At 35.0% G+C, this 26,506-nt stretch overlaps 3 protein-coding genes across 6 annotated transcripts; 2 read left to right on the top strand and 1 right to left on the bottom strand.

Moving 5' to 3' along the window:
• Positions 1-342: 342 nt before the first annotated feature.
• On the top strand, positions 343-1,964 carry LOC103931261 (homeobox-leucine zipper protein HAT22). Its single transcript, XM_009340694.3, has 3 exons — positions 343-993; positions 1,249-1,328; positions 1,444-1,964. Exons 1-3 carry the CDS (start codon positions 487-489, stop codon positions 1,724-1,726), a joined length of 870 nt encoding a protein of 289 aa, XP_009338969.1. The 5' UTR covers positions 343-486; the 3' UTR covers positions 1,727-1,964.
• Positions 1,965-17,816: 15,852 nt separating this feature from the next.
• Positions 17,817-22,905, top strand: LOC103931263 (E3 ubiquitin-protein ligase FANCL). 4 transcript variants are annotated; one of them, XM_009340696.3, is made up of 11 exons: positions 17,817-17,978; positions 18,283-18,351; positions 19,102-19,172; positions 19,993-20,071; positions 20,148-20,222; positions 20,344-20,458; positions 20,542-20,599; positions 20,686-20,757; positions 21,786-21,916; positions 21,988-22,111; positions 22,532-22,905. In XM_009340696.3, exons 1-11 carry the CDS (start codon positions 17,976-17,978, stop codon positions 22,608-22,610), a joined length of 876 nt encoding a protein of 291 aa, XP_009338971.2. In that variant the 5' UTR covers positions 17,817-17,975; the 3' UTR covers positions 22,611-22,905. The 4 variants fall into 4 exon arrangements, with proteins under 4 accessions (XP_009338971.2, XP_048431303.1, XP_048431305.1 ...); XM_048575346.1 differs by having other exon boundaries at positions 20,677-20,757; XM_048575347.1 differs by lacking the exon at positions 17,817-17,978 and adding an exon at positions 18,620-19,000 and having other exon boundaries at positions 18,309-18,351; positions 20,677-20,757.
• Positions 22,906-24,379: 1,474 nt separating this feature from the next.
• Positions 24,380-26,081, bottom strand: LOC103931262 (probable xyloglucan endotransglucosylase/hydrolase protein 6). The gene is made up of 4 exons (XM_048575341.1): positions 25,871-26,081; positions 25,597-25,697; positions 25,312-25,508; positions 24,380-25,074 (listed from the first exon to the last, which is right to left on the bottom strand). The coding sequence occupies exons 1-4, from the start codon at positions 26,064-26,066 to the stop codon at positions 24,684-24,686; spliced, it is 885 nt and encodes a 294-aa protein (XP_048431298.1). The 5' UTR covers positions 26,067-26,081; the 3' UTR covers positions 24,380-24,683.
• Between the last annotated feature and the right edge of the window lie 425 nt (positions 26,082-26,506).

The following is a 26,506-nucleotide window of genomic DNA, read 5'->3' as shown; positions in this document are numbered from 1 at the left end:
GTAGTAGCTAGCAATAGTTAGAATTGGTACGTTAATGGGTGGCGAAGCACAAGCGAATCATCCTCTTTGATGTGTTTCCCACTGCCATGGGATTCTAGCAGCAAGCATATATGTGAGTTCTATTGTTTTGTTGTTATAATAATGGAATGGAGATTATGCATGTAAGAATATATATTATATGGTAGTGGGACTCAAATGGTCAACCTATGTAGAGAGATAGAGAGGTACCTTCATAATTTCCCAATGCCCCAGATTCGTTTCTCTACTCATTCCTTCGTTTGATTAATAATCATAGCCACCCACCCACCCACCCAGCGCCCCCACAAATGTCTCATTCCTAATTCTCTCTCTAAAACTCATAACACACACCCTTTTGCTCCCATAACTTCAACCATATATATTATCTCTCCCAACCCCCCATTTCACATAACAAACCCCCAATTACATCTCCTCCTCCTCCTCCTCCTCCTCCTTTTCTTCTGCCAAATGGGTTTCGATGATCATGCTTGCAACACAGGCCTTGTATTAGGGTTAGGTCTGATGTCGTCTGCTCCTCAGGAGAGTTGTAACCTTACAAAGTTTGCAAAGAATAATATTAAGCCTTCCCTAAATTCCGCCCCAACAAGTAGTGCTTTTGAGCCATCTTTAACTTTAGGTCTTTATGGTGAGCCATATCATCAACAAACAGTAGCCTCCAATATTTACAAGGTTGGTAATTCTTCTCAGGAGGAAGCAATTGATTTGTACAGGCAAGCTGCTGCAGCGTCCTCTCCTCACAGTCATAGCGCAGTCTCTAACTCCTTCTCTAGTGGTAGAGTGGTCAAGAGGGAGAGAGACCTCAGCAGTGAAGAGGTTGATGTCGATGAGAAAGTCTCCTCAAGAGTGAGTGATGAAGATGAAGACGGTTGTAATGCTAGAAAGAAGCTCAGGCTCACCAAGGAACAATCTGCTCTCTTAGAGGAAAGCTTCAAACAACATAGCACTCTCAATCCTGTAATTTCTCTCTCTCTAATCATTTTGTTAGGCTATTTGATTAGGGAAAGATTTATGCACATCGTTGTTTATTTTCTGTTATCTTGATTTTCTTTGCAAACGATGTGCACATGAGTCGAAAAAATGTACGAAAATTATTTATCTTTTATTACTATTATTATCTCTATGAAAAATAATATTACGAAAATCATTTATCTTTTATTAATATTATTGTCTCTATGAAAACTAATATTAATTTCATTGGTTTATTTCCAGAAGCAAAAGCAAGCTTTAGCCAGGCAGTTAAACTTGAGGCCAAGACAAGTGGAAGTATGGTTCCAAAATAGGAGAGCCAGGTAAATATTAAAAATTAATTTTCAGATAAAATTTCTGGGTTATTTTCCAAAAAGGTCCAGATATTAATTAATGCAAAAAAATTGATTATGCTGGCTTTGATTTGTTAATTCGCAGGACAAAGCTTAAGCAAACTGAGGTAGACTGTGAGTTCTTGAAGAAGTGCTGTGAAACACTAACAGATGAGAACAGAAGGCTACAAAAAGAGCTGCAAGAACTGAAGGCACTCAAATTAAACCAACCTTTGTACATGCATATGCCAACAGCCACCCTCACTATGTGTCCATCTTGTGAAAGAATCGGAGGTGCGGGTAGTGAGGGATCATCCAAGAGCCCATTTTCTATGGCTCCAAAGCCTCACTTTTACAATCACTTTACCAATCCCTCAGCAGCTTGTTGATTAGAATATTAATTACTATTTGTGGTAGGATTAGATTTATAAGAAGAAGAAAAAAAAGAAAGAGAAATCAAACCCTCATGATCCCTATGTTTTTGGTTAAGAGCTTTGTAGTGGACTCTGAAGGACTAGTGTAATTAATTTGTAGAAAATATAGTTACTACTGATCAATTACTTTTACTTTTTATTTATATATGTTTGTAAATCGTCAAGAAATATATCTATGAAGGGATTACTATTATTTGTTTGTTTGTTGATTGATCTATGTTTTTTTTTTAATTTTTTTTTTCTTGGAGTTCATTTTTGTACCAAGCGTGCATAGTTTACATATGAGCATGAATATTTCAGATAATCTATGAAAGTTTAAACAAACGACAACACTAATGCATGACTTAATTAGTTGAAGTGAAAGAGGTTGGCATTGATGTAAGAAACATAAGATGATTGAAATCTCGAACCACTGGACCAAACAAAGGTAATGTTTTTGGATGAATCGTAATTATCTGAATGAATACAATACAATATCTACCACAAATGCCTTTTCCTTTCCTATCTTTAACACACACACACACACACACACACACAAAAAACCAAACAGTGTATATGACAGAAGTATCAATTCTTAAGTAAAAGCAATCACTTGTAAACCACGCATATCAAATAAATCCATATATTTAGTATCATTTGCACACTTTTCGAATTACTAAATCTCATTAATTCAAGTAAACTATTGTATCATTTGTACCGACCACTTGGCACTTGCTCATATACCTACTTATTTTGTTATACATGCTCATATCCCATCATCCCTTCTTAATTCGTGTAAATAAGTGTATTTCTGACACTTTTGTAAGTTATAAAATCAACAATATTATCTGAAAACGCAAGCATTATTATCTATGATAACAATTGATCGATGTTGTTAAATGTTTTCTCTTGAAATTATCACACATTTGACCAGGAAAACAATATTGGAATGAATGATTACATAAGAAGTAAGTGTGGGGTTAAGGGGTGGGACGTTAGCTCACATGTATTTGTCTGTAATTCAGTTGGTTAGAGATAGATAGAGGTCGACCACCACTACTACTAAAATGGGTGGTGAGAAGCGTGACGAGAAAGAAAGGAATGGATGGTTCACTAAAACAAAACAAAAAATACAAAAACTAATAATTTTAGTAAAGGATTATGGTCACGTGACATGCTATGGTTTTACTAGGACCAGTAGGGTCACAACCCACGTGAAATGCCAATGGCTCTCTTGCCTTCTTTCTTTCACAAAATCTTATCATGAGATTTTGTATCAAAGTCAGACTCCTCTTCCCATTTGATGCATGGACCCCAACCCTAACAAGGACCCAATCCACCTTCCCTCCGTATGGATTAAAATTCCTAAATCCCATCTAAAAAATATATATTTCTCAGTTCGCTTTTTTGGCCCTTAGTTGAAGGAAAGGATGATTACTTACCATTTGATATAATGTAAAGGGACAATAAAGTAAACATCAATAGTTAAAAGACCGCATTTGTTGGATTAGATTGAACGGTAGGTGATGATAATTTCTTTAAAATATATGATCGAGGAGAATGAGACTCGGCATACTCTACCTTTACAATATAGGAACACCCAAACGCAATAAATAAGGTATACTAGCTTTAGCTATGTACTCAGATAAATGGACGGTCCAAATTGATTAGGACAAACAAAAACTACTACATGTTTACGTTACAGCCAAGCTATGATGAATGATGAGAAAGGTTGTTCTAAAAACAAGCCACATATCACACATAATGGATGGTGTAGAGTGTGGACCAATTAAATCATGAGGGGAACTTTCCAGGAAAAGAGTACCCTTTCCGGGAAAACCTCTTTGTCTTATGGTCTCATCATCACTTTCATCACCCATTTTTTATGTCACAATCATCACCTTATGGGAACCCTTCAACCCCCTTTGAATTCCAAGCTCGAAATAATTATTATTTTGATTGTTAAAGAGTGTGAAAGCTATCTTATATGGGTTGTTTCGCATTTGTTAGTTTTTTTCCAGTTTTGCCTTTTCGGGGGATTTTTTAGGGTTGTTAAATGCTATTTTAGGAGGATTGCTTGTTGTCTACTATGTGGGGATGGTAAGGGGACAAAAACTTTATATTAAGAAATAATAATCAAATTATTTGAAGGCAAAAACCAGTAGCGTCATATGCTTTATAACAAGCATTTAATGTGTTAATTAATCTTCCACTAATTACAGATTCCATGTCTACGTGTGCACATACGTAAGTAAATAAAGAAATAGACCAGAAAACACATGTCTTCCATTGGATGATTTGTCGGTCCGTCGACTCATATATAAGGAATTGTTTTATATTATTTCGGAAATTACCAAATCACGCAAAATTCTACATCACTTTTCGCAGGAATTATATATTACATTAGTGTCAAAGTGTGTTCATTCGGTTGGTTCAGTGACCAGCTACCAACTATATCTAGAACTAATGATAGGTTTTGAACAAGTTGAGGAAAAAAAAATAGTGACCCGTTGTACATTGGTTTCCCTAGATGTTTACTGGCGAACTTTTTATCTGATCATAAATTTAGGGGTGTATGGATATTTTACTTCTTACATATTCTTTGATAATTTTTGTCTGTTGATCTTTTTTAATTCATTCGATCCAACGGTCAAAAATTAAAAAGGTGTGTGAGAAGTAAAATGGAGTGTGTGGATATCACACCCCTAAATTTATGGTGCTAATTTAATTAAAAGTTTAAACACGTCACTTATTTAGTTCGATATTTGCCTCGCAAATGACGAGTTCGATATGAATTTATATTGTCTAGGTCAATATTCTTTTAACCCTTATCGATAATCACTTAATAAAAATACACCGCTGCATCGGGAAAAAAAAATTTAAACACGCTATTATTCTTTTTCTTTCTGTTTTTCTTGACGCTGATATTCTCCCTTCATCATTTTGCTTGATTGTGATGATAATCAATTATTTTGTTTTACTTTTCTTGTTTGTCTTCTTCAATAACTAAGTGTTATTTTACTTGATTCTAATTTTATTTGTATCAGGAAATCAAATCTCGGGGAGAGGGAAGATTGAAATTTAGTCTTAGACGCAAGAAATGTTCACTACTACTTGAGCTAAAAGTAGTCATTTTTCCTTGTGAGATAACGTGATTATGAATATATGTTAGGTTAAAATTCGATTTGCTTCTGCTTTTAATCTAAAGAAGAAAGTGTGAAGACAACTTTATGTTTATACACTAAACACTCACATATCTAATAGTTCTATATCACATAAGTCTTTTTCAACTCAAAACAAAGATAAAATTCTTTGTGGAATTGTTTTTTTTTAATGATTCTACAACATTTTAGGGTTGAACTAACTAATTTTAATTTAAAAAAATAATGTGGCTATCACGATGAAATGGTGATTCTATAAGTGCGATAGATGAAGTTTATCAATCAAAATTTAGTTGTTTTGATCATTTTAGCCTATCGCACAAATTCTTTAAACTTATGAAACAATTTTTGTATAATAAATATATATGCATTATCCTCGGACTGTTGCACCAAAACACTAAACTTTCACCGGATGCCTGTTTTAGATTGTAAAATTATAGGGATGATTTTTCCTCTTTAAATGTGATCCGCGCTGGGACTCGCTGAGAAAGGTATGCAAGAAGAAAATAAGGGATGGGGACGAGGATGCAATAGCGGATCTATGATTTGAACCTCGGGGGGTCTCAGTACTGCATACAAGTTTTTTAGATAGTAACAAAGTGAAGCGTGCAAAAAAAAAAACAATTAATTTATTAACTTGGTGGGTTTGTTGTGCACATGTCAACAAATATCGATATATGCCTAAGTAATATGATGAGTGATATAGAGAGAACTTTTCAAGTGCTGCCAACGCAACATTTCGAGATATGCCTAGATACATTACATTAAACATTTAATAGGCACAAAAGAGACCCGTATGAAACATTCGAAGAGTCCTCGAAAGATCATCACATGTATATTTTCTAGATTCGAGTGGTCTAGGAACCACCTTTGTCTCTATTTCCATCCGCTCCTGCAAGGATGTGCAGAGACAAAACACGTTCGTCTAAACACTCGACCCTAGAATGTTGTATTTCTCAAATTGGGTTTATGGATCAAAATGGGGAGGGCAAATCCAACCATCCCCAACCCCATTGCCGTTTCTATCTCTATGTGAAATATGTCAACTTGTAAGTATTATTTCAATAATGTAGCTTTTAGAACGTAAAAGAGGAAGATAACTGGAAAAAACACGAAACTACATATTTTATGGGCATATTTGTCGATTTGTCCGCTGAACTTGTATGGAGCTGCCAATTTCTCCTCCTGAACTTTATTTTTAGCAGATTACCCTCTTGAACTTTTATAATTAGCCAATTTCCTCCTTGAACTTTAATTTTAGCCGATTACCCTCCTAAACCTTTATAAATAGCCAATTTTCCTCCTGACTTTAGATTTTAAAAATTTTAATCCATCTTGATCACGGAAACAACACATGACAACTGTATAAGGGTGGGGATTGGCTATTTATAAAAGTTCAAGGGGTTCATAAGCTAAAATTAAAGTTCAAGGAGGAAATTAACTAATTATAAAAGTTCAAGGAGGTAATTGGCTAAAATTAAAATTTAGGTAGAAAATTGACAGCTGCATACAAATTCAGGGGACAAATCAATAAACACCTCTATTTTATATTAGGGCTGTGTTTTATAGATAGTGCATGAAGATGACATGACATAAATACACCTAAACACGATGTTCCCACAGCTCTAAAATTGCACAGATCTCTATAGATAGTGCATGAAGATGACATGACATAAATACACCTAAACACGATGTTCCCACAACTCTAAAATTGCATAAATCTCTATTTGTGTTCCCCAACACACAACCCCCCCCAAAAAAAAAAAAAACTAATTATCTTAGGAGTTAATACTTCTAATTACATAATTTAGTTATTCGAAAGCAACTAAGCTGATTTAGATATTAAAAATAAATAAGCATTAATTCAAACCTGAGCGTGGCTGCATCATGGGTATAAAGCAACACGAAATACGTATGCCATGGTGCCCATCATGAATGAGTCAGCAGTAAGAAAAAGAAAAAGAAATTAAACATGGCTATCAATCATGATTCATGGGCAGAGCAGCTTGTGACAAGTTCGTACACGCGTGAAGGAATACAACATGCCACATTAAAAATTAGCCAAATTTCTAAACAGATAAGTTAAGGTTTCTTTTGACAGAAAAGGATCCGTGGAGATACAGGAAATTTCGTAATCATGTCCGTTTATCGTACATCGTACTGTCAATTTTTATTATGTATTATTTATATTTAATTTTAAATTTTAAATTTTAAATTTCAAAAAAATTTTAATCGTACAATATAAGATAAACTTGAATCCCTAGGAAAGGATCCATTTTACCCTTTTGACCAATAAGTAGTAGGTAGTATAAAATAGTTTTTCAATTTGAGAAGTTATTTTGTAGTACCCGAACATTTGTCATTTGATATACTACATATATATATATATATATATATATATCTACTAATTAATAAAGTTTCTTTGTCAACCAAAAGATGATGAAAAGATAAATTAGTTCTCTATCACACAAAAAAAAAAATGATGGGCAATAATGTAATTTTATATGTCCAAATTTTACTGTTTTTTATTGAAACCTCACTATGTGATGTTAAAATACCTATAATATTAAAAAAAATTTAAAAAAACTAAAAAACTAAAAAAAAAACACCAAAAACAAAAACCTCTCACTCCCTCCCTATGTTCTCTCTCTCTCCCTCTCTCCTTCTCATTTTCTAAAAAAATGTGTTCTTACTACAAAGTGTGTAGGTAAATACTAGTCTACTAATTAATAAAACACTCATTGTCAACCAAATCCCCATTAAATTACCATTTTAACCCCTGTAATTATAATAAAACATGAATAAGAAATATGGGACATAAATGTAATTTCATACAATCAAATTTTGCTGTTTTTTTTTTTTCAAAACCTCACCTACATGTAATCCTAACATATCTATAATTAAAAAAAAAAAATCCTTCATGCTTCCACTTTCTTTATCACTCTCTTCCTCTCTCTTTCTATTTCGAAAACAAAAATAAAAAATTTTCTCACACTTTGTGTGTGCCCTTATTCTAGTGTACATATGTATATATGTATTTGTATCGTGCAACATGAATTGATTATTAATATTGTATCCTAAAACATAAACTCGTCCTATATTTAATTGTGTGAATTTGTTATAAGACAACATAACAATATATTCCAATTTTATATAGTAATTTTTCATTTTGACCATTAAAGATACTGTAGTATACGGCCTTGATATTTTCCTAAGTAGAGACTTTGGTTTGGCTCCTCAATCTGCACACAGAAACACGTAGGTTTGACTAGGACTGCTCGTCTGCTGCGTTTGGCAAATGTTCTAAATGGGGAAGCCGACCTAGTCGTCATTTGATCTTAAATAATTGAAGCTAAATATCACATAGTTTTGGGACATAATTCAATATGGTGCTTATAGTTGGTTGCTATACTTGTATCATCTCGTATCTACCCCAATTAACCACTGCACAAAAAGTCAAATTCGACATGAGAGGTGTATTTTTGCTCACATCCTCAAATGGTGATAGTGTTTGTTACCTTACTTATTATCATTGAATGAGTTTAAACTTTAAGATTTGTGTCTATCCAATGTACATATCTCAAACTTTTTGACTTATCAAATGATGATAAATATGGTGGTGAACATCACCATCACTTGAGAGTGGTGAGCAAAATTATTGCTTATAAATAATATGCTATATTAGATATGAAGTCAAGGAAATAATAAACACTCATTTTTTAGCTTATGAAAACTCCAGTTTAATTATGTCTTGTGTTTTCATTAATTTATTAGTTCGTCAGAAATAAAGAAGAGTATAGCTAAAAAGGATATGACAATCGTCTCCCACTTACTAGTAAGATAAATAGGCATTCGTGTGACAATGAGAAACCGAACTTATAGCACTCCAAAACATAGCTCACATACTAGGGTAATGTTACAAAGGTCATCTATATAAACTAAATTTAGTTACCATATGACGTAGTTGTTGATAATTAAATTATTATTTAAGTGTTGATTAACGTGTTTATTGCCTATTGTTGACGCATCACGTAATTGCAAATTTGGTCTAAAAAGTTCGTCTACCTAGCATTCCTCTGTAAAATATTACGAAGAGATGAGTTGTCAATTATTAAGTCATATTTTTGTTCATGAGAGGGTGTCCCATGCCCTCTAAAATCACCATATAAGTCGGTAAGCCACCAATTTGCCACACTTCCCAGTCATCCCTTCACAAATTTTAGAGGGTTTTTGTTGTGAAATGTCTATAATGGGCCAAACTTTCTTCTTTATTTACTCTTGTACCATTATTCTATTCATCATGGTGGGTCCTAAAATGATATTTACTTTTTTATCTAATACTTGAATTATTGTACGTAACTCTTCATGGTGCTATTCTGAAATATTATCCACTTGCTTGTTGATTTATTCTTTCAACTTTTGCATATCTGCTACTAGCTCTTCTATGTTTCCTTCATCTTGTCTATGTTGTTCAGTTCTTCTTCTGTCATATTATTCGAATATTGATCATCTCATTCTTCTAGTTTTGCTTCTCTTTCACTATCTTCTTTTATCTTGCTCTAGTTTCTACCTTGAAATTTTGAGACTCCAGTAGAGCTGATGACAAATATTTGTTTTGTTGTAAATATACATTTCCTTGTCTTCTACTACTAATAATATATCATAATTAAAATCTTTAAATTCCTCAAAGGCTAACATTTGGGATCCACAATATCTCAGAACGTGTTGTTGTGAAGGAATCTATGGGGTGATACAGAGGATAATCTAAAGATTCCTCATTCACCATAGCTATGTGCGTTACCTCTTCCTTATGCATGTGTTTATACCTATATGGAGGACTATTGATAAAATTATACATATTTTCTTCTATACTTCTAAGTAATCTTCTGTTATTTCTTAAGCTTAACCGAGAACATTTCTAATGGGAACTATGGCTAATAAAAATCTTATCAAGATAATCGAAATTTAATAATAAGGTTAGGATGACTTCTACTTCATTATGCTTTTTTTAATGCTTATAACTAATATGCCATCATTGGAAATCTCTTATGTTAATCCAGGTCAAAGCTATGCTAACTTCTAGTTTACAATTACAATTCTCTGTATTATCACAATGACATGTTGGATATATCTTTGTAATAACATTCATCCTTGATTTTGGGTCAAAGACGGACCGGTACAAAGCAACTTGCAACTGTCATCATAACCTTTGGATTAATTATGATTCTTTGTTCAAGATCTCATAATAAATGTCCACTGAAAATAATCTTAATTTAGTTTTTGATATTTCTTCAAACAAGGTGTTATCGATTATTATATCTACTGGTACAGTACTAATAAATTTTTCCAACTTTTGTTGTTTTTTGCTAATTCTAACATCTTCGGTCTAATGCTGCTCCACATCAGTATCTTCTAAAAGCTCAATAGTAATTTCTTGTTCTTCTAAGGGCTCATTAGCCACTTGCTCCTAATTAATGGGTTCAAAACCTCTTTTCCTTATTCTTATGTTGGATCATATTCTATGCCAATTTTAAGTTCTTGTCTCAAGGTATTACTTGCCTTTTACTGTATTCTAAGGGATTGGAGTTCTTGATTCATCTTGGCGAATTGGGTAATCAATGATTCATGGTCTTTGGATAATGTCTAGAGGCTATATTCAAGTGTTTGGCTGCAACACAGGTGAACGGAGCACACAAAGGTTGGGAATAAATCCTTTTAGTTAAAACATGTATAGCCTAACATCGTCTCAATGTATTAATTCATATAGTCATAAAAAGCACATGGTATCTATAAAAGAGAATAATTCTTAGCATTCAATCAAATAAAGATAATGAGATCATTTAAAGTGAAATTGAAAGAAAAAAAGAGTAAAAACACTTTAAACATTCTCAAAGAAGCAAATATGCTCAAAATAGCTCACTAGTCTCAAATAGCTCTCAATGCAAATAGTCATAGTGCATGAAATGAAATAAAACAAAAGTAAAAGACACAAATAAAAGGAAAGAACACAAACCCAACTAGGTTGTCTCCTAACAAGCGCTTTATTTAATGTCTAAGCAAGACGCGATGGGTGTGATTAGTGAATGTCTAAGGTGGCAAGAACTCAAGATACTTCACGACCTTGGTGGCAATAAGTGGCTTCTTACAAATGACCTTGAGATCTGGTGCTTTGAATTTCCTCAGTTATGATAACTTTTATGTCTTTCCTTATGAATCAAATGTGAGGCCATGTCCTTAAAATAAGTTGAAGAGGTGGTAAGATAAAGTGTTCAATGGACGAGTTGCTACTGTTAAGAATGAATGCAATATTTCAGGATAATAGTCTCATCCTCTATCTCTAAATCTTCTTCCTTATGGTGAGATGGCAACAAGATCTCTTCATCTAACTTTCATTCTTATTCCTTATGGTGAGATGGCAATAAATCCTCTCACAAAGACTCCATAAAAAGCACATGTGAAGATATAACACAACAAGGAGAATCCAACATAACTCTTGAAAAACATTCTATTGAATTAGAATATTGGGAAATAGCTTTAAACTCTGTAACTAGCATAATTTCTCCAAGCACGTTCATGGGGGTCTCATCATGCTTGGGTTTGACAAGTCTCCCTAGAAAAGAAATTGGTGGAATATATGGCTTGGGAAAAGTGTAAAGCTCTCCATCTTCGTAAAGCTCATACACTTCCGTAGGAAAATAGGCATAGCTAGCTTTCAATTGTTGTTTCTCCTTTTCTTCTAAATCATTATATACCACATGGTTGCTGTTCATTCAAAGTTTGGATAATTTGCCCCACTTGGATTTCCAAATTTGTTATTGTAACAAAGTGGTTTTGAAACATGCTACTCGTTGATTTTTGAAATTGTCAAGTGTTTTGAGTGAGCAGCTTCAAAGTGTCCTCTAAAAAGAGTCAAAAGGGGTCTACTATGGTGGAGGTGCAACTGCTTGACTTAGAGGTTCTATATTGTTCTAATAGTGTTGATGAGGTTCATTCAATTAGGGCTATACATGTTTGAGAAAGGATGCAGTGACCTTTAATTAGAGAAACTCATGAGGTATGAATGCTTTTGGACAAACGTAGGATATTCATCATTCATTTGGCATAATTAAAGAACATGATTGTTCTTGGCACATACAACATACATCTTTCTATACCACATGAAATCAAAACAAACTAAATGTAAATTAAAAATTGAAACTAAAAAAAGTAAGAACATCAGTTATTGCTTTATGCAATGTAGTGATGGAGGAATACCTGAAGATAATATTCCTCAATGATTGAATAATGGAGGTCTTCTACTCAATAAGAACTTGATGATCTCACTCGTAATAGGCCTAGTGATCTTTATGAACATGTTTTCTTATGAGCATAGACCAAACTATATATAGATATTGAACCAAATTGCCTCCCACCTATTATGGACGTTAGTTGGTAACTATAACACTATCTGAGCCTTTTAGATGTGGTGTTTCCACCACTCTAACATGTTTAACTTAATGTCCTACTTAAAAGGAAAGAAGTTAACCTCAATCACAACTCTAACTGATTAAAATTATGATATGTTAGTGATAGGAGCATATTTATGCGACTTAGTTAGCTTGTTTTCGCATTTACATAGCTAATTTCTACTTGTTAGAGTGTTTTAAGCTATTTTCAGTGTGTTTTCAGGTTCAATTGACAAAGTTGGCAAGAAAGTGCAATTTGGAGCATTTTAGAGCAGTTTTGGGCTTGAAATGGATTGCATATGTATGAAGCAAGGTGGATGGACGAATTTGAAGATCAAGATAGGCTAGGAGTGTGATTAACATCTGGAAGAATTAAATCAAAGACTTGGAAGATAAGGAATCAGCTACAAAAAAGGAATATTATCCAAATTACCTTATCTTATCCAAACCTTATCCAACCTTATCTTATCCTAATCTTTTCCTACCTTAATTCCAGCTTCAAAGAGGACTCCTTTTCACATTAAATCACCTAAATATCATGTTCTAGAAGCCCTATTTTCATGCCCTATGTTTATGCTACATGTAACCCTTCTAGAAGTTCTAGAATCTACCACAAGGACCATTCCTTGTCCTCCTTGGAATCTAATTGAAAATGTTCTTGTTCTTTGGTGATTTGGAGTCCTAATTCCTCTCCTTTTCAGCCCAAATTCGTGTCTTCCCTTCACCCTATAAATACTTGATGCCTGCAACACTCTTAAACCACCACCCTCTACCCCAAATTCACACCACACCATCCACCACACCTCAAGAGCCTAAATTCACACAAATCCCCATTGTGCACAGCGACGAAGGAAGGAGGAGCCACTATGGAGTGTTTCTAGGTGTATTCTATCTTTGTTTTTAATGTTTAAGTTTAATTATCTTTGTTTTGTGAACATGAGGAGTTAAACTTATTTTAGCTAGAGGAGACTTTGAAACCATGATTATATTTGCAATATGAATTAATTACTTTCAGTTGTGATTTCATAAATCAGTAAATACAATTTACTTAACTGTTTGATTAAGAACTTATGTTTGTGTGTTGATTAAGAGGGCCCGCTTAGTTTGCATGCATGAATTTGATGCTAAAATATAAGGGAGTTTCACCTAATAATTATGATCTTATATTCATAAGTAGTGGAGGTTGCTAGTCACAATTGTGTTAAATTCTTGGCAGGAGTATCATGCTATTCATAGTTACGAATGCTTTGTCAATACTTATGATTTTCACAAAGCTTAATGATCTTTGATTGTATCTCTATTATGCAGTTCGTGTAGGGAGCTATTGAAGAATAATTTGGTTGTCGATGCGTATTCCATCCAATTCAATGACTTAAGGAAAATCTGAGGGTTAATTAGTGCTGTTCACGGTTAATCTGGGGTGTTGAGGTTCATGGTTTATTGGAAAAGCAACTGGAAATCAATTTGTATGCAAGTGTGTCATGAGTGGAAAAGGACCCTCTAGCTAGCTTATCACCTATATTTTTCCCTAATTTCGTCCAAGTTGTTTAGAGTGTTTAAATCTGTTTGTTTTTACTTTAATTTCGTCCAAATCAATCTCCCCTTTAATTAAGTGTGTTAGATTAGTTAGAAAAATGTTCAAATCTGTTCAATTTAGTGTTTTGAGTCTTAATAGTCTAAATTTTATCCAAATAACTTCTTAGAGTCTGTTTCGAGTCAATTTAACTTAGTTTGTGTGTTTTGAGTCTATTTAGCTTGTTTTGAGTTGTTAGAGTCTAGTTAGTGTTTTAAAGTTTAATTTGAGTAGATTAGCATCCTTCTAATCCCCGGCCTAGAACGATCTCTACTTACACATACTACAATCATAGGGTCTTAATTTGAGTGTTAGAATATTTCACATCAGTTAGTTAAATCTTTATCATGATTGGGAGAGTCTTAATCAAATCCCAACATGAGAAAACTAGGTCCTTTCTGGATGAATCCACTTCGGGTCCTAGAGATCAACCAATCCCAGCCGTTGGAAATAAATCCTACGGTTAATTCACTCTTTTACAAATAAAATCCTTATTGCCTGCGTAGCCAAATAGAAGTTGCCTCACTCAGAAATAAGAAGGGGAAAGAAAAAAACAAGATGGAGAAGGATTTAGGAAAAATTTCAATGGCAAAGAATCCAAATTATTGGAGATCAAAGACGGAGAGGAACCATTGGGTCTCACACATTGGAAATTCATTGATGCCTCCGACGCTGACTCAGACGAAAACCACCACTACTTTGATTCCAAACAGTAGTATAAAGACGAAGCAATCGGTTCGATATACACCAGAAAGGAAATTAATCGGTTGTGCAGCAAGATCTATCTGCACAACCATTGCTTGCTGCGCTCAAAAAAAAATTCAAAAATTTTCAGTTTTCTTAGCTTGAAAGCATTGGATGTGAGAAGGGGAGGAGAGAATTCAAGAATGTGAGAGTGAGAAAGAAGGGTTGGACTCTTGTTTTGAGTGAAAAAAAAAGGTTGAAATTTCATCTTTGACCGTAAGATCTATTTCCAATGGTTAGGATTATTTGATCCCAAGGGTCTAGTGTAAACTGATCTGTAGAGGATCCTTACCAATATGTTTTCTTATGAGCAGAGACCAAACTATATATAGATATTGAACCAAACTACTTCCCACCTATTATAGACAATAGGTGGTAATTGCGACACTATCTGAGCCTTATAGAAGTGGGGTTTTCTACCACTCCAACATGTTTACCCTTATCATGATTGGTAGAGTCCAAATCAAGTTCCAACAAGAGGTGGTCAGAGAGCTTAGATTGATAAAGGTTGCAGTACCCATGGGTAAGTCGGTTTTAGACCATCTCCAATCGAAAGGGTTTAGTATAGCCTCGTCTGGAATTATAGCCCAGTAAAAAAATTATTTTTAAATAAACAGTGTAGGACCATACTCATATATCATTTTAAATCGAAAGGGATAAATATAGTCCTCTTAATTATTTATTAGTTTTAAGTTTATACTTTAAATTTATTGGTTAATTTAGTTAAACTCTCGTTAGATGTTTTCAAATCTAGAGAATTTGAATCAATTATTATTATTAAGGAGATGGGTCCAAAAAAAGGCCTAAGATGGGGTTTATATTTGGGCAGTCTGATGCCTTTTTGGCCAAATAATGGCCTGATGGGCACTATAGAATTATAGCCCAACCATTGGTTAGAGATGAGCTTTTGGGCAAATCAAGCCATCTTTTAGACTCCATAGAATTATAGCCCTGCAAAAATTTATTTTTAAATGAACTGTGCCAGACTATATTTATATACCATCTCTAACTGAAAAAGCTCCTCAATAATTTATTATTTTTAATTTTGTTATTTAACTTATTAGTTAATTCAATTAAATTACCATATTAAAATAAGATTATCCAAACATATTTTGATTGCCATTTGTTGCTAAATGAATAAGCCTACAGATTTCTTATTTTTATATAATCTCAATTATCTTTCAGATAGGATTTCGAGTGACACATGTTGCTAAATGAGTAACTCTTCATATTTCTTATCTTTATGTAATCTTAATAATTTGTTGGATATGATTTTCAAGTGACATGTGTCAAAATGTAATTGGTTATGCAAATTTTAAATATGATTTTTATCTATGTGACACTTCTTATCTTCAGCTTCTAACGTTAATAAATTGGCTAGATATTGAGGTGGAATTCCCACACATTCATCTTTGCCCTCTCCAATATGTCTTGTCATTGTCTAAATTTGTCATTTCAATTCAAGTTTGCAACAAATTCCAACTTTTGATCCTCTTCGCATTTCAACTAGGGGTCCTTTATCTAATTCTGAATTGGAAGATAAATGGGCGGAGCGAAGATGAGAAGAGGAGGAGTCCAATGAAGAAGATGAGGCATGACACAACACAACATTTATGGCGGCAATGGGCGCAGCCATGGCATATGAGGAAACTCAACAACAACCTTAATGGGGTGGCCTATAAACCACGACAAAGAGAGATTGCGCATGAAACTCTGATGAACAACTACTTCAACTCCAACACGGTGTACCCAGAAGAGGATTTCAGAAGTCGCTTCTAGATAAGGCATCATGTCTTCGAGCGTTTGCTTCATGATGTCTAACATGTGAATCCGTACGTTCGACATAAATATGAAAGACTACAACAACTAATAATAATGATTATCATCCGCCATTGTAGGAGTATTGGATGTTGAAAACAACTCCCATCGGGCCATAGTTTCCCTCTTTTTTCTTGTAATATGCCTTCCCATTAGAGTCATAATTGTGATGTCCCTTTCCATGTTCCTTTCATCAATCTCTTCTTATATTTATTTTGCCTGTTCTTCATGTCTCCGCTTCTCTTCTTCTGTGACAATGACATTTTGCTTTGCAAATTGAAAAAATATTGAAAAATTTAAATTTAGATTATTAGAAGTAAGAGAGGGGTGTGTATAAAAAAAGTGTTTGAGGTGAATAGAATGTGAAAAATTGGAATAAAAGGTACAATAGTATGTAAGGGGAAAAAAATATGAGAAATTGTGTAGAAATGCTTTAGGTATTTATAAGAAAAAAAAATAGAGTTTAACTTTTATTTTATTTTATTTTATTTTTTGAAATTTCGTCTTGAAAAAAAAAATCCAATGGCTAGATGACGTCAATTGACGTTAGCTAGCCGTTGCTGCTAATGTCAGCGAGCTGGAGGTAGCAGATTGGGTCTCAACAAATGGGCTGATACGGGGGCTAGAAGTAGCCAACCTGATAGCCAAAAGGCCATCATTCGGGCCAGTGGGCTCCACTTGTTTTTGACCCAGCCCTCTATCGGAGTTGGGTTTTTTTAACAAATCAATCTAAAGAATGGCCCATGGCCTTTTAGTTTTCTCCAATTAAGAGGGCTAAAGGTCCAAAAGCCAACACATGACCTGATTTGCCTAAAAACTCATCTCCAATCGATGGCTAGACTATAATTCTATGGAGCCCACCAGACCATTATTTGGACAAAGGAGCATCGGGCTTGCCAAATGTAACCCCCTCTTAGCCCTTTTTTGGGAGGCCAACTCCTTATTTGCAATAATTGATTCGCATTCAACGGCTAAATTCGAAAACATCAAACATAGTTTAATTAAATTAACTAATAAATTTATAGATAAACTTAAAATCAATAAATTATTGAGGGGGCTATGTTTAGCCCCTTGGGTTAGAGATGACATATGACTATGGCGTAACACTATTAATTTAAAAATAATTTTTTTGTAGGGCTATAATTCTGGATGAGGCTATGTTTAAGCTTTTGAGTTGGAGATGGCCTTAAGTTTAGGTTTTCTTGACCAGGTTGTAAGCTTGTAGCATAAACTATAGAATGCATCCTGTCCGTCCATTTCAATCTAACGGTCATTATGTGTACGCAAAATGTGTATTCAGTGATGTGCATTAAAGAAACTTGTTTATTTCTTAGAGAGAATTGGGCCCATGCTAATTCAGAAGCTCAAAAACAAACAATTTGGTTCATGGGTAAGGCTTGGCCTATCAAATTTTCGGTAAGAAAATGGAACAAGGATGAATTCACCTGTCAGTCCTTCCACGGAGACTCTTCTGTCCGAACCAGATGGTACTTCTTCTTCTTCCTCTTCTTCTTCTTCATTTCGCTGGTCCTTGTTGGTTATGATTTGTAAGTCAAGTGTTCGGAAACCGAAAAGAAAAATGTAAGAAAAAGATAACCCCACCAGGTGCTTGCTGAAATTCCCCAGTGAACTTTAGACTTTGGGTGATAATGTTAAGAAGCTCCGAAATTAAGATAAATTATTCATCCGTTGAATACAATGTCCGGTATAATATGGATGCTGTACTGTATTTGTATACGGGTTAATCTGCGTATATATAAATGGGTGTATACCAAATGTTATTGAGCGCAGGAATGTGCCGCGGAGAGAAGCAGAGAGCTAGCCCAAGCGTCTACCTTTTACCGTGCAGTGTACTCAGAGGTGAGATGGACTGTCATATGATCCCTTTATCTTTTGCCACTTATTCAGAAATTTCCTTGAAGAAGTGTTTTATTTTACATCTTTTCTAATTTTTTGAAGTAATTTTGTTTTAAATGTTTGAAAATTCTAAAATAAGTTCTATATAAGGACCAAAAGTAAAATTAAAATGCTATTGTTGTTTGTGAGGTGGAAATGATTTTCGCTTGTCATTTTTCTCTCTCTGCACACCCTTGTTTATTACTATCCACTAATTCTACTTTTGGTTTAGTCAATCCAAATGCTAGAAATCACGAGGGGTGTGTAGGGGGAGAAAAAGGGTGTGCAGAAATCACTTTCCAATTCCAACCCCAAATTAAAGGACAAACTTCTCGTCTGGAGTAAAGGCCGGATTCAAAGAGGCCAGGCACACACCTTTTAGTTTTTAACTGCTTCAACTTTTGCTTCCTCTTGTAAAAGTTTGATTCAATTTCCCATTGAAACTAGGAAAACACCAGCACTATGCATGAGAACATGTTTGAAGTTCTGAATATTATTTCATGGGATGAACCTGTATTGTGATGTTCTAACACTACACTAGCACCTAATGTGAAAGCCACTCTGGAAGTTGTTAACTACAAGTGGGTTTGCATTATCTATAACATTTGGTTACGTAAGAACATTCACTGCTTCAATGATATTCATTAGCACAATGGGTTTGTTATTGTACTATTGTTTGGTACGGTCCTTAACTTGATGATCGTGTAAATGTAGATAGAGGAAGTTGGATGGGAGAATTTAGCGAGGTTTAGTGGAGATCTAACATCTCTCAGCTTTCGGATAATGTAAGATATTGCTGTTCACATTCATCATCCACTAACTTGCTTACTTAATTCGTTTTGCTTGTGCCAATGTGGAAAAGAATGGGTTGGGGCTTAATTTAATTTCTGCTTCATTAAAATGTATTATCTGCTTCAGATATGTTGAGAACTTGTTGACAGGGTCGTGATAGTTGGTTTCTAGTATTCCAGATTAAATTATAGTAATTTCAATATAAGAAGGAGGTGGAGATGTCTTGTTGTCAGAAATGATAAGTGTTGCCAATTGCCAAACATGTTTGTCTTACGTCCCAATAAATTGATAATGCTATAAACACATCATGAATCCTGTACTTATCAAATTTTCAAGATTATATATATTCCATGACAAGAAATCTGGTTATTGTGAAGAATAGTAAGAATGCATTATCTGAAGTCTTTCCAGGGCCATTGAGTTCAGAACTGTGTTAATCTTCATCCACAAGCTGTGCCTTCTTGATTGTGTCCAAGCCTTCGTCTTTTCAGGATATCAAGGAAATTCTAAAGTGTTTACCTGGGTGCTTGTCCCAAAGTTTATGATAATAAAAGTTCACTTTGCCATGAATCATACTTAAACTTCTAGTAATTTTTAAATATATACCTTTAAGTCTAATGCAGTACTGTTAGCCTAGTTTATATCAATTCCTCAGAAATTGCTTAAATATTATGTTGTTTAGGGAGATATCTTCATTGAGGCTTTATTTGCAATCAGTTGGACATGAATTTTCTCATTCATTTCTATCCATGTGCACATGTTAGTTCTGTCTTAACCATAGTGGACTTAATCTTTTCTAAATCTGATTAGCAGAGATGGCAAGGGCAGAGTGCATGTTATGGAAATTCAGTTGGATAAAACACATCCCAAATGTCCTCCTTCAATTTCAGCAGTATGTGTTCTTCGAAATTTTTATGGTTAACAGTTCCCCATTTGAGGGATTTATAAGGTTTAAGTTTCTTCTTCAGGATGTGCCATATTTGTTTAATTTAAAATGGTCATCAAACTCAAGATTGAAAGATGTGGTGCGGCAGTTTAAAAAGGTATTTGTTGCTTTCTTTGAAATTGCATACAAAATTTTGCATCAGATATTTTCTATTGTGGATTTCTTTTCTTGGGTTTGGATGTTTTCTAAAGCTATCGGCGATTGGTTCTTGAACCCAGCATCTGGAGAACCTTCAGGCTTTTTGGTCTACTTTGGATGATATCGACAGGTCGCTTTGGGTTGTTGATCCTAAACAAGCATCTCCTGCTGTGTCATATCGCCAAATTATTATAGGTGAGCCATCTTGTTCATAAGTATTGATAATTCTTCTCCCTTTTGTTTTTGGTGTCAAGTCTTTTGAGGTTTTTGTTTCTCAGGAAATGATTGCTGCATCACGTTGTTCATTAATTCCGTTGATCCTAGATCATTACCAGAGTGAGATTCCACCTTGAATCAGTTACTAGAGCTCCTACTTTCTATCTTTTGCTTATCATTCAGTCGTGAGTATCAAGTTGTGTTAGATGTCGTTTTATTGGTTCAGGTCCATTTGTGAATACGTTGAGAAACAGATGGCGAAGAAATAGCAAAAGATGGTAACCATTGCATCCCTTCCTTGTCCTTGAATCTGTATTCTGACTTTGATACTTGTGTTGAGGTAGAATATGAATTTTGTGGTGTTGTTACTTTAGAATCATCCTTTTTGACGAATTGTTGTGATTTACGGCTCCAAAATTAGGATGATGCAGAAATTAGGTTTATGTTACCTATTTCGTTTGGTGTTCTAGTTGAGTTTGGGTTTGATTTCTTGGTTGGATTCCTTGCTTGGTGGAGAGATTTTGTAATTACCTATTTGATTAACATTTGGATTTACTTCTAATTAGGATTAGGATTCTCAGTGTAACCTAAGTCCTATGCACTATAAATAGGACATTAGGGTTAGTTTATTTTGTGTGCCTCACCATTCATTTAGATAATTTTCTCTAATTAGGTTTTGGGTGGAGGTCAATGTTTGGAGTCATGAGTGGCAAATTCATGGCTCATTCGTTTGGCAATTTGGTGAGAATCAATTTGCAAGTTAGAGAACAATTTGGGAGAATCTTCTCTGTTTGTTTGAGTTCTCTACTTGTTTGGTTTAGGATTTGTAGTTTGTGGGATTTGGGTTGTGAGAGTTAAACACTCTTTTGTAATCTCCGTTTGTTTAGTGAAGTTCCTCGCTGTGCTTTGCCCATGGACGTCGGCTTTACGCCAAACCATGTTAAATCTCTTGTGTTCTTATTTTGAGATTGTTTGTTTTAGCTTTCGCCTACGATGTTGATATTTAGTACTTTGTTAGAATCCACTTCTGCTTGCGCATAAAAGTACAATGAACTTTTATTTCCCAATGAACTCTATGTCATCCTTAGGTTAAAGGTTGGGAGTTAAATATAACTTTGCTATAATGGGAATAAGTTTGTTATAATACTGTTGTCTTTCGATGTTACAAGAAGAGTACTGCTGGACCTGTGCTTACATATCATTTACTGAATGCTCTTTCAATTAATGTTCAAATTTATCATTTGAGAAGAAAATAACATAGACAGTTAATGTGTTTATTTATCATTTATCGACTGTAATTTTATAGGTTAAAAGACAAACCATTTCTGGAAAATCTTGAATGTCTTCTGGAGACTCAACTGCCAATGCCCCCTGATGTCAAGAAGAATGACCAGCAAGTTGAATGTGGAATTTGTTATGCTCAGAGTCTTCCAATTGGTAATTCTATATGTACATTCTTAGATTTTTACCAACGTTTTTCAGCCACTGACTTGGCAGTTTTAATGTAGATGACGAGCTCAGAGATAAGAATGGAACCGGGACTGACTGTACATGTGATAATACCAGCTGCAACAAGGCTTTCCACAGCATATGTCTTGTGGACTGGTTGCGTTCTATCACCACAACACGGCAGTATGTTTAAGTTTCTTGCATCATGATTTTCCTTTTCTGTATGCATGAGTGTTGCTTTGCTTGTCATTTTGCAATATTTGATAATAGAAACTCTCGGTTGACATGGCATTGCTCCTTCTTTCCCTTATGAAGCAAACTTATTGCATATGCAAACATTTTCACTAGTAGTTGTTAAAAGAAACACATGCACTTTCAAATTGAAATCCATTAAAACATTTTGTTACGAGGCACAAATTTTATATGGAAGCAGATAATAACTATCAGGACGATAGTAATTGGCTTAATCATCAGAACACTTTGACATTCAGAATTACTTCTGCTGTATCCGTCAGTCATACGAACTCATAACCTAAAGTGGCAAACGCAGGCTTCCTTTTATGGTTTGTTGATTTCTGATATCTGTCTACAATTGCATCACAGGTCATTTGATGTGTTATTTGGAAGCTGTCCATACTGTTCAGAACCAGTTGCGGTGAAAATCAACAGCTTCAAGAGGTAATCTACGTCTTCGAGTCCTCCTAATCAAAGATCTGTTAATGTTCTCATTTCCCTGGAGTGTTCTTCTGCGATGAAGTTCTTACTGGAAGAGCACATACTCTTGGATTTATGTTTATGGTAAATTTTTTTAGCAGTGTGGAAATGTGAGTGCTAAAACACGGAATGCTGTATTGTAACTTTGTAACCAACATCCGAATACGTTTGACTCACATCATTTCTAGTACTACCCTTATCCCACCAGAGCTCAACAATCAAATCATTTGTACTACCTATCAATTGGCATGTTCACTTGATAACTACGAGTTGTCAGTGATTTTTTTGGTTTTAGTCTTTAATTTTCGATTTTTGTTAAAGATAGAGAGGAAGTATATAGAATAAAAGAGAGATGAATGTCGGATGGAGGGAGGATGGTGGGAGGGATAATAGAGAAATGAAATCTACGAAGGAGAATGAATGTTTTCGGTTTCTAGCTTTTAATTTCGTCCGCCTCCCTTCCTCCACCCTTGTTCCCCCTCTCTTTATATTTCTTCTCCATCTCTAACAGTTCAGTTACCGTGTAAACTCAATACTTATAAAAACTAATTAGGGAAAGGAAGATTTTTATTGAAACCAAAAAATGAAAACTAAAAATTAAAAACAAAATGGAAGTACGACTTTATCTACCCTCGTCATAGATATTCACTTATGAATGGACTAGTACTTGTTGCCAATTGATTGGTGTAAATCGTCGGCTGTTTGTATATGGCTTGCGACTTCTAAGCACCTTTACACTAATACCGACAGTCGGCAATCCAACCACGTCTTTGCTTTTAGGTACTTTGGTTGGCACCATACTTGTGGACCTAAAATGCACAGTAACTCAATTTCAACGGCTCCCTTATTTTAATGCCCTCTTATCCATCCGGTCGGGATTAGACCCGCCTGTGTCACTATCAAAACACATCCAACTAACCATTTGATATAGTACCAGTCAGTCTTTTACGTGATTGAATTCGTTGAAGAGTTTCCTCTTAATGCTGCCCAACCTAAAACTCGGCGTTTTCGAAATTTTGCCCTAATTAAGCACTTTGAAGTTGTCAGTTTTCTACCTTCATATTGGATTTTAAGATTTGTTTTAGTTTATTGACAAAAAAGAGACCATTCAAATGGCTAGTTGGGAAATCATTTGTGAGTGTAAAGTGATTGAGCTACTTGTATATTCAGAAAGTAGAGAATATTTCTCATTTAGTCTACAAGCCTACGTCTACATGGATCATAAATCTGACGTCCCAATGGTACAATGCTCGTAACAGTAACATTTTTCAGGGTCATGCGGACATGCAACAAGTGATTGTGACTCTGCTGATTGTGATTAACCTGGGACCATCTTTGTGGTTGGTACTGATGGCTTATGCTAGCTAGGACCTAGGTGCATTACCGGATTACCCCATAGGCATTTCAGGGGACGTCAGATTAATACACTTACCACGTTAAAAACTTTACCGGACAGTAAGATATATATATATGAACTCCGATATTAGGCGACATTGGACGAGAACTGCCTTAGGATGGATATATAACCTCTTCGAAAGTTTTCGTGTTACATATGGTTCGATTCAGGTCGATCATTTGGACGAGTTGAAAACCTGTACACAAAGAAAATCGACCTCATTTTGTTTGTTTCCTTTTTTTTTCTTTGTTAGCTCGTGTCAGAATGGACCAATTTCTTCTTTCAACAGTACGAAACAATGCCAGATTTTTGCTTCAAAATTCAGAAACTGATAGAAAGGGTTCAAATCAAGCACATATCCTTTTCACTATAAAGCAGGAGCTTTTATTGGTACAATAATGCCAGCTGGATACACACATACAGCCACTAATAGATATCGACATTTGCTCCCTTCAAAAACAGACTTATCCTTCCATCCACAAATACACACTTAGATATACACAAGAATTTACCATTGTTCCCAATATACCCTTAACTATGCATGGCTCTCATTACACGTTAGTGTACAAGGGCACGTACGTTATAACAAGTACGAAATATGGATGTACGTACAAACAGTCATTGTTTTTGGCAAATGGAGGCAACTTAGAAGCCCGCGGTGCACTCCGGTGGGGCTACTGGGTACCGGGATCTATCGGTGCAGTAGTCGTAGATCACGTGGTTGATACGAACCCACCTGTATCTTCGATAATCGAGGGCGCTGAGGGCTTGGTAGGAAGCGCCTTCCCACCAATTATTGGTGCTTGAGGCACAAGAGGCTGGTCCTGGCACACTGCATCCCTCAATGTCAAAATCCTTGTAATATGAATAGAAAGGGGCTTTGCTCCAGTTTATCTTCTCAAGTCCTCCTCTAGTAGCCCAATCATCAGCTTCCCACAACGTCGAAAACACCCCCATAGGTTGGAGCTTTGGGTATGGGACCCCTCTGGCTTCATTGTTCTTGTACACCCTTATAGGCATATCATCCACATAGAAGCTGCACCACCAACAATATTGACATTCACACCGAATTATTATTACTGACAAATTTAAAATTAGTGAGAAAACAAATATTGTATTTTTATTGTAATGAAATATCTTCTCAGATAGTCTATCATGCATGTTGTCAGACTGTGAATTAGAATCAGTCATTTATCTGACCTACTTGTTATAAATAGTGTGACAACACAACATGTCTGATGTGCACATGTTTTTATTGAACATATTAGCTTACACAATATGGTGATGATTCCAGAGGATTGTGTAAGTGTGGAAATCAGCAGCAGGGTCAAACCAGAGGTTAACCCTTTGCTCCCTATCACCCTTCCCATGAGCATAGATATTGGTTTGGACTGTATAAGGCTGTCCAGTCCGGTTCCCCAAGAATTCAAAATCTAGCTCGTCACGAACTGTATCGGTGTCAGAGTTCATCTGCCAAAACAATCAAAACAAAACAGATTAATTCATATAAATCAAGAAACCCAGAAACTTATTTAGGGTTTTGAAGCCGTGAAGTTACATAAAAAGCAGTGACAGTTCCAGCAGAGTCTCCAGGGATGAGCTTGATCTTCATGCTCACACGCCCAAACAAATACTTCTGTTTGGAGGCAAACCCACATCCTGAAAAAGTAGTGTATCAAAATTTGCCAGCGCTCATTACTTTGTCATATTTTGTGAAGACAAACAATAATCCGATCAATTCGAACTTTTTTCTTTTTCATAAAAAAAAAAAAAAAAAAAGAAACTATATTATTACTAAAATATATAGCAAAGTTGACCCCACGATCGGATACCGGAATTTTGGTCAAGAACGAGTTGGATGGCCCTTCCTCCATCGATTTGCCTGATATGAGAATCAGACCATGTGACTCGGAAGTCCTGAAGAAAAGTGGCTGGTCGTCCAAAAGATGAAAGAGAAAATAAAGAAAGAAAACAAAAGCAGAAAGAAGCAACGACAACCCTCTTACTCCAACTAGGGTAAAGGGCCATGATTTTGTCACACACACAAATATATATGAGAGATTATATATGGAATTAATATTTTGAATGTGATTTAGATTATGAGAAGATGTGGGCTATTTATACATTTAGTTTGGGTAGGGGGAAGATTATTTGTGATTAAGACTGTGGCTTCCCAATGGAATGTTCCATCACAACTTTGCTTTCCATCCAGCTAATGGCAAGCTTTCAGCTAGGTCCTACCCAACAGTTTGTATTCTTCTTTCGAGATTCTTCTTTCTTAGTTAATCATCCAGGACAAGAGATTTTTCAGTGTGACTGGAACACGGAGTGGTACACCACGTGTCACTATATTAATGGTGGAATATATGTGCTATAAGATTAATAACTCAAAACATACAATTTCCCACCACTTATATAAAAACACGTGGTGTACCATCTAGATTTCCGTCACAATGAAAAATTTCTCT

Source organism: the organism of the source record quoted next, unplaced genomic scaffold, assembly GCF_019419815.1.
Source record: "Pyrus x bretschneideri cultivar Hongxiangsu unplaced genomic scaffold, Pyrus_bretschneideri_v1 Contig8, whole genome shotgun sequence".
NCBI classification, from domain to species: domain Eukaryota; kingdom Viridiplantae; phylum Streptophyta; class Magnoliopsida; order Rosales; family Rosaceae; genus Pyrus; species Pyrus x bretschneideri.
Note: the sequence above shows the minus strand (reverse complement) of the source record. Positions and strands in the feature narration are given on the sequence as shown.

Coding starts and splice junctions, on each gene's coding strand:
- LOC103931261 (XM_009340694.3), top strand. CDS start 487: ATGGGTTTCGATGATCATGCTTGCAACACAGGCCTTGTATTAGGGTTA. Junction 994..1,248: donor AACATAGCACTCTCAATCCT/GTAATTTCTCTC, acceptor GTTTATTTCCAG/AAGCAAAAGCAAGCTTTAGC. Junction 1,329..1,443: donor TTCCAAAATAGGAGAGCCAG/GTAAATATTAAA, acceptor GTTAATTCGCAG/GACAAAGCTTAAGCAAACTG.
- LOC103931263 (XM_048575346.1), top strand. Junction 18,352..19,101: donor ACCGTGCAGTGTACTCAGAG/GTGAGATGGACT, acceptor GTGTAAATGTAG/ATAGAGGAAGTTGGATGGGA. Junction 19,173..19,992: donor TCTCTCAGCTTTCGGATAAT/GTAAGATATTGC, acceptor TCTGATTAGCAG/AGATGGCAAGGGCAGAGTGC.
- LOC103931262 (XM_048575341.1), bottom strand. CDS start 26,066: ATGGCCCTTTACCCTAGTTGGAGTAAGAGGGTTGTCGTTGCTTCTTTC. Junction 25,509..25,596: donor GAACTGTCACTGCTTTTTAT/GTAACTTCACGG, acceptor TTGTTTTGGCAG/ATGAACTCTGACACCGATAC. Junction 25,075..25,311: donor TGGAATCATCACCATATTGT/GTAAGCTAATAT, acceptor TTGGTGGTGCAG/CTTCTATGTGGATGATATGC.